Raw genomic sequence first — 20,950 nt, 5'->3', positions numbered from 1 at the left:
GGGTGTGAACCCAATTTCATTTAACAGATATTTTTACCCAAAGCAAAGTACAATATGAGCAGTTTGGGTTAAAGGACTTGCTCAACATCCCACAACGATGACCCAGGTGTGTTTTAAACCTTAAACGTTATGTGGTTTGATTGCACTTCCTATTTTTTAGGCCAGGCTACCGGACCCAAAATGCCACTCACTTTGTTCTTCTTCTTCTTGTTGTGTACACTAGTTAAAATTGCTCCTTGTCTGTTATTTGGTAACGGATCCAGCTGAAATTTGTTAAGTATAATCTATGAATGTGTACACATCGACACTCAGAGCCCGATTTTGATTTGGGGCCCCAAAAGAAAAAAAAAACCTGAAAGTCGATATCTCATTTATTTGCAAGTCAAATATTACGGTGGTTGGTGTTGGTTTGAATCATTGGCACATACCAATATATAAATGGGGCCCATTACCTCGTACGTGTCACGGTGCGCCCATGGATCCAATTTTTCAAATGACTTCTCTTCCGTTAGTTCTTTTTAGATTGGAATTCAGTTTGGTACGAATACTCAAGAATGAATATGATGAGATGCTTGGAGCCCTTTTTTGAAATGGGGCTGAGGGCCCACCCCCCATTTCTGGTAATTTTCAAATTTATGGGAACATGGTCGTGTGATATATTGTCTCAAAGGTAATTCAACGTAGATTACAATTTTGCCTCACACAATTTCATTAGAGGCCCGAGGGGCCCATCCCCCTTTTTTGGTAATTTCTAAATTTATCGGAACATATGTATCGCGAGAGCGGACATGGGCTCATCTGTAAAAGGTTGCATTTACTGGGTCAAGAAATGGGAAAAGATTCAACAGGACTGAATCATAACAATTTGATCGCTAGAGCGAACATCGGCTCGTCCGTAAACGGTTGCATTTTCTGGTTCAATAAACAGGAAGAGATTCAAATTCTGATGTAGCTGGTTATGATTTACAGTCCACATAAACAGGACTGAATCATAACATAACCTAACCACTAGAGCGGACTTGGGTTCGTCTGTGAACGGTCGCATTTACAGACCTTGGAGTCGCTGTTAGCTTACCAATAAATGGAAAGAGATTTGTCACTTTTATAATAAGTATTGACTAGGCCACTGGGAGTGAGGCCCAAGGCCAAGGCAGGCTGACTTTATAATACTGTATCTTGTTTTTCTGCAGTCAGTGCCTTCTCCTCGCCCTTCTCTATCTTCTCTATTTCAGGTGTTGTGAAGCAGATGATGGCAGTTCCTGATCTGTGGTTCACGGCTTAACTAGTCTGGGACACTGTGATGTTCTATCTCTCTATCCTGGTCTGTTGGTCTTTCTGTTCACTAACCCCAACCAGTCGCAGCAGATGGCTGCCACCTCTGAACCTGGTTCTGCTGGAGATTTCTTCCTGTTAAAATGGAGTTGTTTCTTCCCACTGTCGCTAAATGCTTGTTTATGTGGATCTTGTTGGGTTTTCTCTTTCTTATTATGAATTTTATATTTTGATAAGCGCATTGAGATGACTTTGTTGCAAATTGCGCTATACAAATAAAGTTGAATTGAATTGAATGTAGTCATGCGATATATCGTTTCAAAGGCAATTCAACGTAGATTACGATTTTAAGTCGCACAGTTTGATTTGTTTTACTCGGTGGAACCATTCAGCGCAGGCCCGGCCGTAGTTCGTCAGAACTTGATTTATGAGTTTTGAAGAATAATAATCAGTTTTGCCTTTTTCAACAAAGGTTACATTTTTTACACATTTTGTTGACATTTTTGTTGGATGTTTTGTTGGATGTTTTTGTTGGATGCAGTGTGGTGTGTGGTGCGCCCTTAATCAAACCATGATATATGTACTTTTACGTGCCACTGTTTTGTCTTTTGCCTTTGTATTAACCTGTCCTATCGAACAGAACTCTGTGCTTGTGGGCAGGTGATCGAGTGATTGTGTAAACTGCACTACATACAACAAGAGCCCATAGAGCTCCTCAGCACCAGATCGCCAGATTCCAGTATTGCCGTTTTTTCTTCTCCATTGTTCCCCAGAAATAACGAAACACTTAACTCAGCATGCAATCCGGTGTCGTGCCCCTCCACCATCTTTGAGCCGATTGTAACAGTATATCAAGTTATGAGATACTCGATGCTACTCCTGTGTGTTACAAGCTGTCTTCTTTTTAATTGTTGTGTGAGATTACTTTTCTTGTTATCTAATAATCTTGCCCTGTGACTTTTCTCCTGTTCACTTCTCATCACTCTCTGTTTGCCTAAGATTCCTCTCAACTGTGCCCTGGCCCTGAGAACTGCTTGCTGTTGTTTACCCAAAATCTCTCCAAATCTGTAGAGAAAAACTACAACTTTACTAAATAGTATCAGAGGCGTCATTGAAAAAGAGATACTGTAAAATGGTAGAGAGTAAGAACCAAGTTGTAAAGAAAAGAAAAGCTGTTCAGAATGATTAATCAAAGCAAAGAACCAAACGCTAACTACACATAGCTAACTACACATAGCTAACTACAAACTCACACTGCAAAACAACAGTGGGAAAATAACAGAGTAACAAGCAAACCCTAATGAACTTGACACTTATCAGCTGATAAGACAAGACACATGATGTGACTTGTCTGGATGATGACACACACACACACACAGAATAATATTGCACAATTCCAAGCACGTGCTCTAACAACATAACGAGAGAGTAACAGGAAACACACAGAGGAAATCAGAACATTGACAGTGAACCGAGAAAATAAAACCTAGGAACTAAACTTCAATAATCATGTAACGCCAACCCTTATACTGAAAGCCACAATAAAAAAGGAGAGTAAACCCAGTAAAAACAAATAGTACAATGAAGAGATAAAAGAATTTGATAAATGTGACATGTGATATGTGGTTCCTAAGAAGGAATGTAATTTCCCTCCTTGTAAATGTTATCTTATTGTGCAGGTAGGCTCATGTTGGTTTCTTTTCTTATCGTATAAATCTAGTTCAAGCTCAATTTGATGTAACAATCGTATCTGAACAACAGCAGATGGCTGCAGAGTCAGAACAAGAAAAATGAATTGCTCAGATTTAGAGGAAGCACAGCCAGCATGACTAATCCAACATCCTCCTCCAAACTCCTAAAACATTGCAACAACAATCCTGAATAAACTTTATTGTTTGGTAAGGATTAAATTGAACCTTTAGGTTTATCGTCTGTTTATTCATTCCTCAGTCTAGTCATCTGTGACTTTAATTCCAGGATTATTTCATAGCAAGAGATGACAGAAATTGTATCTTATAGTGAGAACAGAAGACATTGACATGTCAGACTTAGAAAAAACTCACCATTCATGATGGTTGTCTACAAAGGCCGACATGGGGCTGATCTGGACAGTGTATGTGTCATTGGCTGAGTACTCAAACAGGCCATAGTAAGGGTTGAACAGTTCCCGGGACACTAGGAAGAAGAACTCTCTGGAGGGTCCGCTGTAGTCCAGCCTTAAAACCAAACAGAAAGAAACCAAAGGTAGAATAAATGAAATGTTCACTGGATTCTACCAAAGAAAACACATCAAACTAGTTGAAATTCCAAGACTCTTGATATACATGGTTTGGACCATTGCCTATACTTCATAGTGTTCAGCTGCTGCCTGACCCGTACGTCAGTAATGTCAAACTGTTTTAGTACAGAGGCTAAAAATGGGCCACAGATTAAAGGTGGGGAAAACAAGGATTTTTTCTTTGTTTGGATATGCTGTCGAAGGTCAAAACTTTATGCAGTGCAATCTATTCACCACAGCATGTTTTATTATTGCAATTAAATAAATAAATGTATTTTATTGCATAACTGAGACCATCACCAGCCCTAAATAAAATGTATTAAAGGAAGAATATAAAAAGAGAGGGCAGTTTTACGCCTCGGCGAGGGGGAAGGTAATAAGAAAGAGGGAGTCAGGGTAGGACAATGGGAGGAGTGGGGAAAAGTCGACTGTTTTAAGGTGAGAGTGCAATGTGGTGTTAGAGTTGTGCTTAACTCATTGAGTGCCATTCACGTCTATAGACATGAATTGTATTGGGTGGGGTTGCTAGGAGACAGTGTGACAGAGCTCTCCAGTGAAAATCTAACTTGTACAATGATGTAGTGTCCAACTGGCGACATGTAGGTGGCAGCAGTGCTCCTTTGGATGAGAGATCATCCGTGATGGGCAGCGCTCAGAGGGAGAGGAAAGGAGTTTACAAGATAGAAAATGGCGCTACGAGAGTTAATGCTGAAGTTCACAGCAGCGCACACTCGACCAGAGCATGTGTGGAACCTAAGTAGACTATTGAAAGTGTTGCGATGGTGAGATAAAATGCTCAAAAAAACGGGGCAAGCGCTGACACTTGGCATGTCCGGGATGAGGAGAAAGTTGCATGTGTGGAGAATGACGGGGGAGAGACTTGGAGGACGGCCACAATACAGTAAGAAAACCATTCAACTCTGACATAGATAGCAAAGTAATAATAAATTTGCCAGTCTCAGTGTTGTTTTTGTAGTTTATAGAAGGAAACCAATGTTGAGGTGTCACTAAAGCAAAAAAATTGCTTCAAAGTCACTAATAAGTTTTTTCAGAAAAAGCCCTTTTTCTCAGCTTTTTGTCACAAACTGGCAATTTGTGTGAAACTTGCCTCTATTCAACTGCTGACTACAGAAGAAATTAGAGACTTTGACAAATCTGAATTCTGACACCAGATTCTTATAGTACAAAACATTATGTGGGTCTTTAAAAATTAGTCAAAATGCTCTAAAATTGAGGGGGTACACTTTTTGAAAATAGCTGACACTGAATGAGTTAATATGTGTAATTAGTTAAGCCAGTCTGATGACAAGTGTGGAGAAATTGAAGCAGGTGACACAGCACTAGGGGTGTGCCATCTAAGGGACCTCACGATTTGATTAAGATTCAGGGTGGTACGATTTGATTAATCAACAATTAATACAATATTAACAATTTTCACGATTGTTTATGCATCTTTTTTTTGTTTTCCTCACTTTGTGGCTATTTCATATTTTTAAACAAGGTATATGTCAGTATCTATTAATTAAAGTAACCAAACAAATGTATCACTTATCTTTATATCAAATCACCAAATCCAACAGTAATCATATTACAAAAGAAATGAATATATATAAAAATAACTAAAATATTAGCTTGTTCAGCTAATTCAATCTGATCTAACACAAAAGGTAGCTTATTCAGGAAAAACAAAATTTAAATGAGCAGCATAAATCCCACAAGAACCTAAAAATTTTGCTATGCACACTCAAATCAGCTTCAAAAAACATATAAAACCTACAGCATCAGCTCTCAAAACACTTTGGAATTTGGGTTTTTAAATAAAAGGTGGATGGATAAAAGAACACAATTAATTACTAAATCATGCCAGGGAATGTAAGTCATACCTGTCAAGTATCCCGTTTTGGCTGGGAAACTCCCGTGTTTTACCCCTCTTTCCCGCCATCTTCCCGTATTAGTATTTTCCCGTAAAAATCCCTTACTTTAATGTAATAATAATTAAAAGATGCCTTACTAAACTAAACGCCATCACTAGCCTCGCGAGAACTGCCACCTGAAATGGCCCGAGTGACAAAACCCGGAAACAACTCAGAAAAGAGATGATGAATGAAGACCAAAGAACTGGTGTAAATACGTTGTGAAGGAGGATGGGACACAGTTACACGTTCTGTTAGATTAATAACTGAGATTTTAACGTCTACCACAGCAGAAGGAACCACGTAAGTCACCATGAAAAATCAGCCAATCACAAGCAACACAAATATAAACTGCTTTATAAAAGTGTTTAAGAATGTAAAGTCTGCAACAAATGTGTCTAATAAGTCATTAGTGAATACCAGAGAACCACATGAGTGGGCATGAAAAATTAAAAGAAAATTTGTAAAGAAAATAAAATGTTAAATTATTAACACACCATGTCTAAGTTAAGGACAAGCAACGTGAAATTAACAGTAAAGTGTTGACTTGTATATAATGTATATTAAATAAACACATGTGCGTCATATACCCATTTATGTTTCAATTTAGGCTGTTTTATAATTTAGGAATTAGGGCTGGGCGATATATCAAAATTCAAGATCTATCAAGTTTTCTATTTTGTTGATATAGAAAACTATAATATTGCATATAACAATATATTTATAAGTATATATTATAGCTTATTTTGTATCAAAAGACTAGTTTTAGGAGTCGGTGCTTTTACTTTTCAGAACAGCATATAAGTAAGTAAGTAGTTTATTTATGAAGCGCTTTTTGCAGAAAAAATCACAAAGTGCTGTACAGAGTTGTGGTAAAAGTACAAGTGCAACACAATAGAATAATAAAACAAGAGTGCATAAATATCATAAGAACAGCAACATTAACAGACAAATAAAATTTAAAATCCAGTTAACTAAAAGCTTTACTGTAAAGTGTAGTCTTCAGCAGTTTTTTAAAAGTATCCACACAGTTGAGCTCCCTGAGAGACTGGTGCAGGTTATTCCAGAGTCTGGGGGCTACAGCCTGGAACGCCAGGTCTCCTCTGGTTTTAAATTTAGTTTTTGGGGTCTTTAGGAGACCCTGACCTGAAGACCGAAGGCATCGCCCTGATGAGTAGGGGCACAACAAGTCCGAGATATATTTAGGGGTCTGACCATGTAATGCTCGGAACGTGAGAACTAATATTTTATATTCTATGCGAAACTTAACTGGAAGCCAGTGCAGAGTAGCAAGAATGGGGGGTGAATATAAAGCACAGTTAGATGGATTAGTGAGTGTGTCCTAACCCAGACCTTCCCCATAACAAGCTACACTACACAACTCACTCACACGTGCTGTCCCTTAAAGGTGAAAAAGCCAAATGTGGCATATATTGTGAAGCTGTTTGTTAATAAATGAGCCTGTGTAGCATTTTGCATCAGCATTAAACCCAGAATTGTCTTTCTGGTCAGACTTCATTTGAAATAAAATGATCGAGATTTATATCGTGTATCACAGTTTTGAGAAAAAATATTGAGATATGAGTTTTGGTCTATATCACCCAGCCCTAGTAGGAATGTTCACATCATTTCAATGTTAATAAAGGCCGACCTACCAGATTATAATCATTGTATTGACAAGTTGGTATTTTAGATTTTTTGTATACTTGTCTTAAAATATAAGGGATACTGGAGCTTGGTTAGGGGGTGGGACGGCTCGTAGCGGGCCCCTGAAAATTTCCCTTATTTTCAAATCCAAAACTTGACAGGTATGATGTAAGTGCAGAGACAAATGTGCAGCTACTCATCATCATTGCTGTTTTCTGGGCCATGGGGCAACTCTCGTGAATCTCACGCTTAGTAACATAACCAAAGAGTTAGCTGCTGCCATTGCACCTGGTACATTCCTTCATGTGTCCTGACGGCATTCACAACTTTCACTTTTCATTCCGCGAGCAGCGGTCGGTTTTTCATTTGGTTTTTATGAAAAATAATGGATTTTTGAACATTCATGAATTGTTATAGAATCTTCACGTGTCAAATCGCGATTAATCTAATAGTCGATGTATTTGGCACTGTACTGCCCCTTGTGGGAAGAGTTTTTTGCATTTTGAGTTTCTTGTGTTTTGTCCACATAGGGCTTCCGTAGTTCAGTCATGCTCCGAACAGTCCCACTGCAAGTCACACTTCACAGTGTTTAAGCCTGTAACATCCTATTTTGGCTCTACAAAAATATCTGTCTGTAAGTATTTGAATGATAGTAATCTCAGCTTCTATTAGATACCAACGTTAGTCATTTTAGCATGTTTACAATTCGTAATTTGTAAGAAAATATTCGGTGCTAATACCGTTAGCATCCCTATGGCTGTTCCCATGTAAATTAGCATCTCTGCTCCTTCTCCTGTCCCTGTAAATGAGCTTTAGAAATACAGGAGCGTGACGCTTGACTTCCGCCAATCAGATATATTTCTACCAACAGGGTGATCCATGAGCTGTTTTGGGCATTACTATTGGCTCGTCAAAAGTCTATGCACGTTCACGATCTCAGAATAGTGAAAGTCCCATGGCAGATGTTCCAGCAGAAGTATCTAACGCAGCTTTTGGCACAGCGGTCACACGGCAAAGCAAGAGGAAAAAGGAAGACCGAGGTGGAGAAGCAACAGAATAAAGGCACAAGTGTGATATGAAGGAACGGACTCCGCAGAGGTGTCTCTGATACGAAGCGCACTGTGTGCAACCTGCTTTCAGTCCGTGTGCAGTCTGCCCCACATGATAGTAATAACAGACAGGATAAATCACTTGTAAAACTAGGAGAAACATGTCTAAGGTGGAGAGAACAGACAATTCATTTGCAGTCTAGATGTGAAGTATGTCTGCTTTGATCAGCTGGGCATGGCTGCTTGTGTGTGAGAAGCGGCTGTGAGCCTCTTACTGTCCTCACAGCAGCGAGTGCTACATGCTTTCAAGTCTTGAAAACATCAGAAAACTCTCCAATAACACAAAATAAATTAGGAAAAAGTCATTAAAAGCTCCACAGCTGTGTGCATTTGTGAGAAAACCAGTTTTGTTTAGGAGGGGAGGGGGGAGTGTGGAGCGTTTCACAATTCTACAAACTGCAGCTTGAAGCCCAATAGGAGCTTATCCCACAGCCTAAGGCATGCCAGTGCATCCACGACCAATATGTGTGCAAGAGCCACTTCTATGAATCCAGAAGTCCGGAAGTGCAGCCAGGCCGGCAGCAACAACGGGAGCTAAGGAGCCCCAGGTAAATACCTTATAACCAAGCAGCCCACCTGCAACCAGCACTGCGCTGGACAAGCAGCCAGCGGGTGCCCACCGGCAGTCGGGACCCGATTCAGCAGACCAGGAAAACCAGCAATTTTAACAGGTTTAAATGATATATAAATTATTTAAAGCAGTGACAATATCAAGCAATGAGAGATATCAGTCCCTGCAGGAGCTTCACTCAACTTTATTGATTTTGTGACTTTGTGTTTTACACAATGATTCACAATTTCATTTTTTATTTATGCAGGCTGATTTGGATGCTCTAAAAGGCTTGATTTGGCCCTCGGGCCTTGAGTTTGACACCTTGTAGAGTTATATTCCGTAAAACGTCTTTTGCTCAGACTGTGGAACTCACTGCCCACTGATCTAAAATCACTCAGCTAAGAATCTTCTTTTTTTAAGAAGACTAAAGTAATCCTGGTTATAATCAAGTATCAAACTTGTACACATAATGTCTTATATTCACATTGTTTTGTAGAAGCCCTTTAAGGAACAAGTGTTGCAAATTAGGACAAGCTATAACACTATGTTGCGCTCATTCTATGTATTGGTATATGTTCCTATTAAATAAACAATAAATGAATGTGCTGTAAGTGGTTGTAGTATCAATTCTGATAAATAGTCAAAAGAAGAGTAAATTCATTCATGAACATTTCGTCCTGAAAAACGAAGTGTTATACTATACATTGTGGAATTAAATCTTCATGTTCTCCAGGCATTCTTCCACAATATATAAGATGTAAATATTTATCAGGTACTTTAACTATCCCAAAAGGTGCACACATGTCTTTGTGTGTGTACTGGTTACTGTATGGGCCTTGTGTGCCTCACATCAATGAATTAATTCATTCAACGTAAAATAGACAGAATCTAAATAGCAAAGTGAATACTCATCTATTTTCATGTTAACTCATAAAGAAATGTAACAAAAAAAAAAAAAAAAATCAGGTTTTTCTTACCCGTCCTCGCCTACAAAGCTCACATAGAGTTTACTCCTCTGCAGGTCCTTGCGTGAGTAACACATGATCTGGTTAAAGGCGTCCTCCAGAAGATGATCCCTGCGGATGATGAGTCTAGCAGCAAAAGAAAGAAAAAGATGTACACTTATTCAATGGTACCACCAATTCTAAAATACAAACGGCAATAAAACAAACATAAAGGAAGAGCACATACTTATAAAAGGACAGAAAAACCACACATACTGTAGTAGCTCATCTCTACTATAAAGCCTCAGTACCCTGACAGTAGCTCTTGGGGCTCGGACACTTCATTCTCATTGAGGATATGAATTATTGAAAAGGCTCAATTATTTCCTCCAGCAGTTTCAAGCTCATAGGATGGGAGGAAACTGTTGGACACTATTTTCAGCAGCTTATTAAACTTGTCTTCAGTCATCTGATGATTATTTACTGTGACTGACGGTTTGTGGAGAAAATTGATAAAATGTGCTTTGGGAGGAAGTTGGTATGTGTCTGTGTGGAAGAGTTTATGGTGGCAGCAAGAATACTTTGGTGATTGGTGGTTAGAAACAATCCATTGACGGTCCCTTTGTGCCTTTTAAAAAAGAAAAAATTATGGATAGTTTTGTGTTCGAATAAAGGACAATTCCATTTTTTAGGGCAGTGGTTCTCAAACTTTTTTGGCCCAGTACCTCCTTTCTCTTACTTTTGAATCCAAGTACCCCCTTATGTCCGACTACAACCTTTTGCTCAGAATTCGGTGAAAAAAGAACTATAGAGTGTCATGATGGAATGAATCAGTGACGATAACACATATCATAAAGAATCTCATTTTGTAAATAAGAGGAACAAAACAGTATTTATTGGCTCCTGAATAGTTTTTTTTTAGTTTTTATCATTTACGGTCATCTCCCACCTTATGTGGGACCAAGACTGACCCTTGTATTTTCAGTTCATGTTCTAAATTAAATAATTTCAATCATCATGTTTTTTTTGTGTCATTTTGTTGTTGGTTGTCTGTTCTTTTTAGTATACAGTATATTTTTTTCTTATTTTGTGTGTATTTGTTGTCATTTTTGCGTGTTGTTGGCATTATTGAAATTATTCTCTCTCAGTGTCTGTGTTTTTGGTGTCTTCTGGTTGTTTCTTATGTTTCTCTTTCATTTTTGTGCATTTTGTAGTGATCATGTGTTTTCTCTCATTTAGTGCGTTTGCTGTCGTTTTGTGTGTTGTTGTAATGGTAAGTATCTTTCTCCCAGTGTGTGTGTTCTTGGAGTCATTTTGTGTATTTTGTTGTAGTATGTCTGTTCTTTTTATTATTCAGTATATTTTTCTTTTATTGTGTGTTTTTGTTGTTGTTTTGTGAGTTGCTGGTAATATTTAGTGCGATTATAATTTAATAAAACCCCACATTTTTAATGCTTTCATTTACTAATTTTCCTCTCTCTGTCTCAAGTACCACCCGTAGTGCCATCACGTACCCCCATTTGAGAAACACTGTTTTAGGGGACATCTAGCAACCTTAAACGTGGACATTGTTACAAGTGTGAAGGATTTTGTCTGAAAACAAAAGGCCTTTCATAGGCACTGTGACCGTAAAGTAGCGTATGCTTTAATAGAGGAGGTGGTTGCAGATGAAATGTAATTATAGTCTATAATGCAAATATCAATATCGGATAAGGACCGTATATATAATATTATAAATTAAATTTAAGTCATATAAGACTTTTGGATAAAAAGTGACATATCTACCTCAACTTGCTTCACCTTGATAAACTGGCTCCACTAGTAGGGCTGGGTGATATGGGCCAAAACTCATATATAGATTTTTTCTCAAAATAACAATACACAATATTATTTTGATATTTTTTATACCCAGAAAGACAATTCTTGGTTGAATTTGCTAATGCAAAATACCACACAGGCACATTTATTAACTGTGAAAACTTACTTGACTTTTCCCGGACCCTGTCCATAACCCTTTGTCTCCAGCTTTCGATAGAAATTTCTCAGTTTTGCCTCAAAATCCCTCTTATAAGGTGCAGGCGCTCGTGCGTTTGCTCTCTGGGTGCCTGATAAAAAAACAAGAACTAGTCAGCTGGGCTGGAAAGATAAATATCAAAAATGCATAGAATCAGCCAAAGAGAATTACAGAAGAGTGAAAAAAATAAAATATTGATCACTTTACGAAGATGACTGTGTTGAATATTAGATTAAATAACCAATAAAGAAAAATTTGTGATTTTTGGTTTAGTTTCATTTTGCATTGAGATACTTTCCATAAATCTTATGGAAACAAAATATGAATATCTGGTGTAATGTTGTACGTCAACCAATGTGATTCAGAGAGACACCTACGACTTACCAGGAGAGCTCTGAGGAGAGGACAGGCAGTAACCTGGGTGGAGTAATGGGGGCACGTATGACATCACCTCCTCCTCAAATAAACTGATAGTGAGATGAAGTACAGATAGAGAATCAGATCTGAAACAGGTTTGAGTAAAAGAATCCAGCTACACATCACTGTGTAATGTTAATGAATAAACAATGGTTTAAAAACACACCTGGTTCTGCATTTAAAGTCACATGACCTGACTTAGCAGGCTAACAAGACAAGGTAGGAGAATAATGTTCCATGTTCTGAACAGAGGGACCACCATTAAAGCATAACACAAGGGGACATTCTGAAACAATGATGGAATTATTCCGCTAAGTTCACCTTTTCCATATATTTTCCCATTTAGTCCCACATCAGCTTTTCAGTCAAAATGTTGATTTTTTTTTTCCTTTTATGCTTTCACCCACAAATGTGTCTTGAAATGAAAAGACAATCGGTGTGATCCACTTTACCCATAATGCTGTGGTGGATTAGTCTATTAGTGTAAAGCATTATTGGTTCCCATGCAGCCAGTGTCAGGACTCACCTCAGCAACATGACAAGGTCAGCGTCACTAGAGAGGCGAGCCAAACCACTGACTCCCTCAGTGCGAATAAACTGCACCTTATCCCTGCACACACACACACACACACACACACACACACACACACACACACACACACACACACACACACACACACACACACACACACACACATAATCTATCAGGATTAAAGGTTAACTGATGGTGATTATTACAGAGGTGTTGAAGCTGAGCACAGGGGAGGTTAAAGAGGGAAGTCGTACTTGAGTGAGGTGTTTCTGGCCAGCTCAGGTTGTCTTTCCTGTAGTATGTCCACAATGTTGGGTTGCCGTAAGAATGCCACAATCTTGTCATTGTAGGCTGAAAAAAACCCCAAAAATGATAAAAATTTGAATTTGAATTTTATTTTCACGGACTTTAGAAAAACAAAAAACAGAACAAACAAAACTCATTTGTCTGACTAATTAGCTGAAAGGGTGTAGATTGAAGCAAAAGCTTATACACACCTACCCCATCACAAAAAACAAAACAAGGCTCTCGAGATATTAGGAAACTAATATTACTATTTTTACAATACACATTCAATATTTATGTATATTCTTCATAAAGTTTTATATATACAGTTTATACATATACATATGTACATAAACATACAGTAAATACACATTCATATACATGACATGAACATAATATCAATATTATACTATTTATTATCTACTACACAAATTTCATCCATTACATTTTAAATACAAAATATAGTGTGGCAATATTTCTATAAATAATATTCCCTATCACAATATATACCTTTAAAAAAACGTGTGAATATTTAGTTTGTTTGTGCATTTTTTCCAACATACCCACAGGGACCACATCATGGTACTGGCTTCGACTGGAGCCACTGAAGGTGCTGGAGGGGCGGGGCATAGCAGGCAGGTTACTTTGACGAGAGTCATCCACCACCTGTGACAAAGGTACACACTACAGTTCAGGTCACACTGATTATCCAATCATCAAAGAGCAAGAGTCCTCACAACACCTGCACAGAACCTTCCCCTCTGACATGGAGTGTCAACATCTTGAGAACATGCATATTTGCACTTATTATTCCAGTGACAAAGCATTAAAGATAATGTTCATTAAATATAAAACAGAGGTCCTGAATATGAGATTTTAGTCGAGGCTGATTTTCAACCCGAGGTGGATTAGATCCTTACATTTAGAAGCATAACATACACTACAAAAGTATGACAATATCAATGAAAATTAAATTAACAATTCAGAAACAAAATGAGTTATATTTGCAACTTTGATTCAAATAATTTTCACACTAACTGTTTTAAATATTCTGTATTTCAAAGGGTTTGTGTCATTTAATGAAAATCACTTTGCTATACTGTACACGTCTTTGTAGTAAATGTGTTATATAAATAAAGTTTGATTTGGATTTATTTAAATTCTTGCTTTTATATATTGGGTTTTTCTCTTTGTTTGCCTCTTAATACTGTTTTATTTTACACAATATAAATTTCAAAAATTGATTTTATTTTGTAAAAAGTACATTTAAAGATAAAACATAGCCTCTCCAATATCAGAGCCCCTTGCTGTTAGACGTTCAGAAGCTCACAGTGAATCTCTGTCCTTTAAACTTGTGTCTGCAGTGACTATGAGAAATGAGTTGAGTCCAGGTGATGAGTGCTGCAGTGGCGCTTAGCCTCTCACCTCCCCAGCACTGTGGCTGCGCTGGCGGCTCAGATGCTGGCGATGGGCCAGCAGCCCCGTGGAGCGGGAGCTCTGTAGGGGAAGCCGGGGGTCAATGAAGGTCGTGGAGCGACAGTTGTGGTCAACAAAGAATGGCTGAGGGTTGAGATAAAAATACTAGTAATTGTTTAGGAATTAACTCAAAACCAATTCTTGATAAACACATAACCCCCAGGGCCTGTACTACGAAGCTGGATTTCCTCTTATCGTGCTAACTTCCTTATCCGATGACATCCTATAGGAAAAGTATAGATTTTCATCTGATGGACTGACCTACATTTGTTAGCTGATTGAGGCTGTAAAACGTGTGCAAACGTCACTGCACACGCTGATAAGTGGTGCAAACCCCACTCAACCATGATTGTGTCCGTCATGTATGCAACATAGGTGCACACAATGCATTCAGCACCTTTGCAAGTGATAATATGTTATGTGGGTGGATCAGCTGTAAGAGGAGAAAATGTAAATACATGAATGCAGTAAGCGCAGTCAAATTGATCAAACCTGGAGCTGTTTGTGGTTTTTGTACATGAATTGCCATCCACATGGAGGAGCGAAGCACCAACCTGCAGCTCCTTCTGTGCTTTGGTCTCCTCTCCATGTCTCGGGTGCACAAATTATGTTCTGGGTGTAGATCAACGTCTAACACTCTTGTCAGGGCATTGCTGGCGAGTGTCAGCCCAGAAACAGCGCTGACCAGCTGCATAATTTATGCAATGATGGCGTGAGATTCCTGCCTGAGAACATGCAACAGAGTGCTACCCAGGACAGCTCAGACCAGCTGTTGATGCTCAGTAGCTCATTTTCAAATGCTGCAGACTTCTCTCTCTGTTGCTGCAGTAACTCACAATAATAGGACGGTTTCTGGCCTTTGTCACGGAGGGCAGATCTGAGCCCTCCGTGACAAAGGCCAGAAACCTATTAATCTGATGTAGTAACCACATTCAATTTGGAAAAAAAAAGTTTTTAAGTCAATTTATAGTAATAGCACTTATAGTACCTTTATTTATTTTGTTGCTACAAATGGTTTGTGAAGCAGGCAGGAAGACCACTCAGTTCTCCTACATTCTCTATGTTGATTGCGCAAAATGCTCATTAAATAGGACAGTCTTAACCAAATTTGCACTTGCACTGATTTGCACTGCAATCTTAGTAAATTCCCCACAGCACGCAACAAAACAGCACCACCAAAGCATTTATGCACGCGAGAGATTTTGCACCATTTATTTTAGATTTGAGTAAAGTGTGGGCAGCTTCCTGCCAGCATTCCTTCCTTCCTCGCTTTTTCTGCTGCAACAGTATTTCTCTGGGCCTGGATTATGGATTTAAATTCTTCATCTTTTTAAGAATAATTGTTTGTCTGTTCCTTCATAAGGGCACAGCTGCTCCAGGATTGAGAATGTTGGTTAGGTAAAGCCTGCTAATGGGGAGATATCCTGGATAGATTTATCGAGCTTTGTAGTACAGGCCCCCAGTGTCAGTAGTCCAAATATTTCACACACACACACACACACACACACACACACACACACACACACACACACACACACACACACACACACACACACACACACACACACACACACACACACACACACACACACACACACACACACACACACACACCTACCTTCCCAGTGTGGTCATGTTTCATTTCCCAGCCTCTGGGAAGCTCTAGCTGCTTGTTGGAGAACATGTTGAGGAAGGTGACAAGGTCACGATTGTGCTGGTAGCGCTCAAAGTAGTGAGCGTCTCGGCGCACCTTGCTGATCATGTGTTTCAGACAGGTGTTGCTCGTAAACATTCGGTAGGCACTCTGAAAAAAGAGGGGAGAGATCCCCATAGAGATGAGTAAGAGAAGAGACACAACGATGGGCTCATCACCAGATTTATCAACACTTTTTTTAGCAAATTTGTTTTACTTAAAGGGAACCCCGGCTACCAAAACGTTACTGTCCTATATGATCAGTGTTTATATCTTAACATATCATAGTTTGCATAAAATTGGAAAAACTATTTTCACTTGTAGGCCGCTATTGTTAACGTTGTAATGCTGCCTGAAGAGACGCATCAAGTGGTCGCTCAGGGCTCGGTTCCTTTCATTTTACCCTGCAGTGCAGAACCATGTCAGCTGTGCAACATTTCCACCTGAGAGAGACATAGCAAGGACGATAACATGAAGATACCAGTCCATATGAGCTTCAAAATGAAGACAAATGAAGACCTGCCTCTGGTGTGCGCAGCAACTGCGTCGCTATGCCAACAGAGAGGGAGAGCATTTGTTGTAAGGAGCTACACTTTCTGCCACCAGCTGTTCAAGGCAAGCAACTTTTTGAGTCTTTTGATTAAATGAAGCTTTCACAAATCATTTCTCTCATAAGCTCTATTGTTGTGTGATTTACACATTAGGAGGGTAACAAACAATAAACAGCTCTGGTTCACAATGAGCACCTTAAACATGGTCTAAAGATAAGTTTGTGTGCATCTGCTAGCCCCTGTACCCCTGTATCACATGTTTCCGTCTGTGTTGCTACCGCTATCATATTTAGAGAACAGTAGATCTACGGACTGCTGTGGTGACTGGTTGGGTGATATGTTGTCTGCTTCTTCCGTAGTCGAGCACAATGGTTGGCCATCAGAGACTACATCTGTCAAAGCGGGTTGTTTACATCTTTACAGGTTTCCTGATGGTGGGTTTTGTGTATGAATACAACTGTAGGTACAGCATCTGCCTTTAATCTCCCATTAATGGACTTGGACTTGATTTTATATAGCGCTTTATCACCACACTGAAGCAGTCTCAAAGCGCTTTACATATCAGCTCATTCACCCAATCACTCTCACATTCACACACCAGTGGGACAGGACTGCCATGCAAGGCGCTAGTCGACCACTGGGAGCAACTTAGGGTTCAGTGTCTTGCCCAAGGACACTTCGACACATAGTCAGGTACTGGGATCGAACCCCCAACCTCTCGATCAGAAGACGACCCTCTACCACCTGAGCCACGGTCGCCCATTAAAACCAGTAGCACGTGAGCTACGTTGGCAAAATGGCTAGAATGCATCTGGAGAGAAGTGGCAAGAACATAGCTGAGCTCCTTTGTAAATTGTGCGGTTTCACAAACTATTTCTCGCTCTTTTCTTCTTTCTTCCTTCGCAACCACTTTTCGTCATTAACAAATCATGCATTGTGCAGACAATGGATGCGCTTCGAGGTTAGAATGTGTTTTAAATTGCGATTTTCAAGAAATGTCACATTTTTTAACAATACTGTATGGCGTGAGATAAACATTAAAGCATATTTATGCCTTTTAGTTTTCACAACCAGGGTTTCCTTTAATATTCTTATGTTTATTTCTGCTCTATCGAATTACCCTGATCGTGGTGAAGGACTAGAGTAATCTCAACAAGCTGTTCTTATATCAAGAAAATTTGTTAAAATATGTAAAGAAAACATGAATGTAGTGCTTTTAACAAAATAGTGTTCAAGACATTGTCATTTCCATGAAACCACTCATCATTTAAAGCCACTTTCTTCACTATTCTAATGCTCATTTTAAACATTGACATGTTTTTACATGGTCCTACTGTGTAATTGGTTGTATAGATGTATGAATTGATGAGCTCTTGAAAAGGTGAACCCAATATTGAGGTCAAGGAGTGTTTAACGGTTTGGGTGAACGTCTTCTAAATAAAGAAATACCCATCAGTCTTTCCACATGCAACATCAAAGTGTTGTCTGTGTCCTGTGTGGACTCACAGGATTAGAATGCAGTACAGTGAAGAAATCAGGGCTGCACAGGAACTTGGCGCTGGGCGACTGGAGCAGGAGTGACAGACGTGATCGAGAGCTGGAATGGGCGACCACGCTTTCTCGTCGGAACTCTGCAAACATAATGGCAGGAGACATACCAGTCAAAGACACAGTGCTTGCATGTGGAAGCAAATCCCATTTTATGGATTGAGTTTAAGATTTTATGAAAATTCAAAGAGCTTCAAAATACTTAGACTAACATTTGGCATTTGTGGAAATTGTTGCACAAAGTATTGTTGGTTTTATAGATCCCTTAATGGCTCACGTCAGCTGGAGGCAAAAACAGGAAATGCCGCTGGCTAAAGACTGTGGGGGCTAGGTACAATTGGTGTGATGTTACAGCTTTAGAATGTCGTCTTGTTGTCTTGTTGTGTGTTTGGGTGCGAGAATAGGAGAAATACCGTTAGTGGACGTAAATTAAAGTTTTACAAGATTCCAGCGGACACTCATGCTCAGAAAAAACGAAGACAATTGTGGTTGAATGCAGTAAGACGAAAAGACTGGACAGAGACGATCATCAAAAATGCTTGCGTTTGCAGTGCACACATCATATCAGGTAAGATATAAATAAAAAAAATTAACTAAATTGTAACTGTGACCCAACTGGGACACAGCTGGCTCAAAACTATGAAAGAAGATGACAGGAAAATGTCTTTATCAATGCGTTAGCTAGCGTGTAAAAGCAGAGAGAGTGTCTGTACATAGTCTGACTGATCTGAGACCAAACCACTCTTTTCAAAATCCTCCATTATTAAAAATACCACACCAAATTTATTAGCTCCCACTTGTCAACATGGCTTCTTGCTGCCATTTTTGCTTCCAGGCTAAGCCCCGCCCACCAAAATACGTCACAATGTTTGTACACAATCAACGGGTCCATTGCTTACTGCAGAACTTGTAGTATTTTAGTTCCATGTCTCAAAATTTGAAAGGTGATTCATCCAAAGGAAAAGACTCTCTGAGCCATGTTCTGCATTTTGATGCTATTTTTGTATTTGAATGCATGGGAACAGACAACGTAAACTGACCAGAAATTGAGTGAGGCAGCAGTTCACTTTCTGGCTCATGAAGCAGGTCAACAGAACTTTCCTCTGACCGGTCGCTGTTGGTTATGGTCCTCCTGATGCTCTGGTATCTGGACAAGAAGGGATAAAAGTAGATCTCAGAAAATTGTAAATTTGTAATGTTCAAACTTTCTATAGAAATTGCTTGAAATAGTGAAGAAAAAGCATGCTTTTAGTAGCGTGGAGAGCAATTTCAAATTTGATCTTGGAAAATCTTTGTATCATGTCAGATATTTGAAGGTATCATAATAAAGAGAAAAAAAAAAACAATGTTCTTTTAAAACTGACCAGGAAATAGCAAATAAGTCAAATTGTTTTAAAAGCACAGTAATATGGGTTTAGGTGAATCTTTCTGCTTTGTTAAATGCAGTGTTTGGAATAACGGCATTTAAAATAACCGCGTTATGTAACGGCGCTTTTTTTTTCAGTAACGGGGTAATCTAACTAATTACTTTTTACGCCATTACAACGCCGTTAACGTTACTGAACGTTAAATGCGGTGCGTTACATGCATTGATTGAATAAAATGTTATCCGAAAGCACCCCCGGCTTCTGACCCAACTGTTGTGAGGACGCGGGTTAAAAACAAGGTGAGCGATTATGATTGGCTGAGGCGACGTGCCAGCGCACGCGCGCGCGCGCACGCACGCACGCACGCACGCACGCACACACGCACACACACACACACACACACACACACACACACACACACACACACACACACACACACACACACACCAGATTGGATGAATCAGCAGAGATGGTGAGCGTGGAGCAGTCTGATGAAAAGTTGACATTTTTAAGGTGACGATACAAACACTACTTTAAATTAATTGTGGTCAAAGGCAAGAACATGTATGTGAAGTGTTCATTATATCCAGGAGAGAAGACTTTGTCGACATCCGTTGTAAGCAACTCCAGTTTAATGAAGCACCTCACAACGACACACGCGTCTAAAAAATGTGAATTATTTGACATAGAGCAACTTTTTTTTTTTTTTTATAGTAACGCAAATAGTTACTTTCCTTGGTAATGAGTTACTTTTATTATAGAGTAATTTAGTTACCAACGCAGTTACTTTTTTGAACAAGTGAGTAACTATAACTAATTACTTTTTTAAAGTAACGTTCCCAACACTGGTGAAATGCCCCTCCTGATAGTGGTGAGTAATCCTTGTTTTTTTAAAAGCTGTTGAATATATCCAACACTCAGTAGTGTTTGCTGCCCTCTCGTAGTATATGAGCCCACCTGCGGTTTAGTTGTTCCATCTGTTGAATGGAGCTGGAACGGGTCAGGCCCTGTGGGGCGGGGGGTCCCGTGGGACGCTGCCATGTGGTAGTTCTGTTCACATGATCCACAAAAAAGATCCTGCCATGGCTGTCAATTCGAGCCTCCCAGTCTGCGACAAAGTTAGTAACAGATACAGAGAGGGCATTCAAAAAACATGGAAGATAGTTGGGCACAACCAACAACAATATTTAAAACACATTATTCTGCAGCATTGAATTTTTCTAACAATAAAATCTCACCTAAATGTGAATCTTCTCACTAAATAAAACTTTATTTCAGAGCGACATACGCTATGTCATGCCTCCAGACTGAGCACCCCCTCCCCTCCCCTCCTGTTTCTCCTGAGCTCATC

General features: G+C 39.3%; 1 protein-coding gene across 2 annotated transcripts in view; it reads right to left on the bottom strand.

The window, feature by feature from the left end:
* hecw2a (HECT, C2 and WW domain containing E3 ubiquitin protein ligase 2a) overlaps positions 1-20,950 on the bottom strand; it is an 84,201-nt gene that overhangs the window by 13,456 nt on the left and 49,795 nt on the right. For both annotated transcript variants that reach the window (XM_028435878.1, XM_028435876.1), the window contains exons 12-23: positions 20,557-20,707; positions 19,273-19,379; positions 18,191-18,315; positions 16,059-16,244; positions 14,390-14,524; positions 13,528-13,630; positions 12,934-13,030; positions 12,674-12,757; positions 12,115-12,197; positions 11,701-11,821; positions 9,750-9,863; positions 3,336-3,488 (exon numbers count right to left, since the gene is read on the bottom strand). In XM_028435878.1, the coding sequence (XP_028291679.1) occupies positions 3,336-3,488; positions 9,750-9,863; positions 11,701-11,821; positions 12,115-12,197; positions 12,674-12,757; positions 12,934-13,030; positions 13,528-13,630; positions 14,390-14,524; positions 16,059-16,244; positions 18,191-18,315; positions 19,273-19,379; positions 20,557-20,707 (1,459 nt within the window). The remainder of the gene's footprint in view (positions 1-3,335; positions 3,489-9,749; positions 9,864-11,700; positions 11,822-12,114; positions 12,198-12,673; positions 12,758-12,933; positions 13,031-13,527; positions 13,631-14,389; positions 14,525-16,058; positions 16,245-18,190; positions 18,316-19,272; positions 19,380-20,556; positions 20,708-20,950) is intronic.

This window comes from Gouania willdenowi, chromosome 21 (assembly GCF_900634775.1).
Source record: "Gouania willdenowi chromosome 21, fGouWil2.1, whole genome shotgun sequence".
Classification (NCBI taxonomy): domain Eukaryota; kingdom Metazoa; phylum Chordata; class Actinopteri; order Blenniiformes; family Gobiesocidae; genus Gouania; species Gouania willdenowi.
Note: the sequence above shows the minus strand (reverse complement) of the source record. Positions and strands in the feature narration are given on the sequence as shown.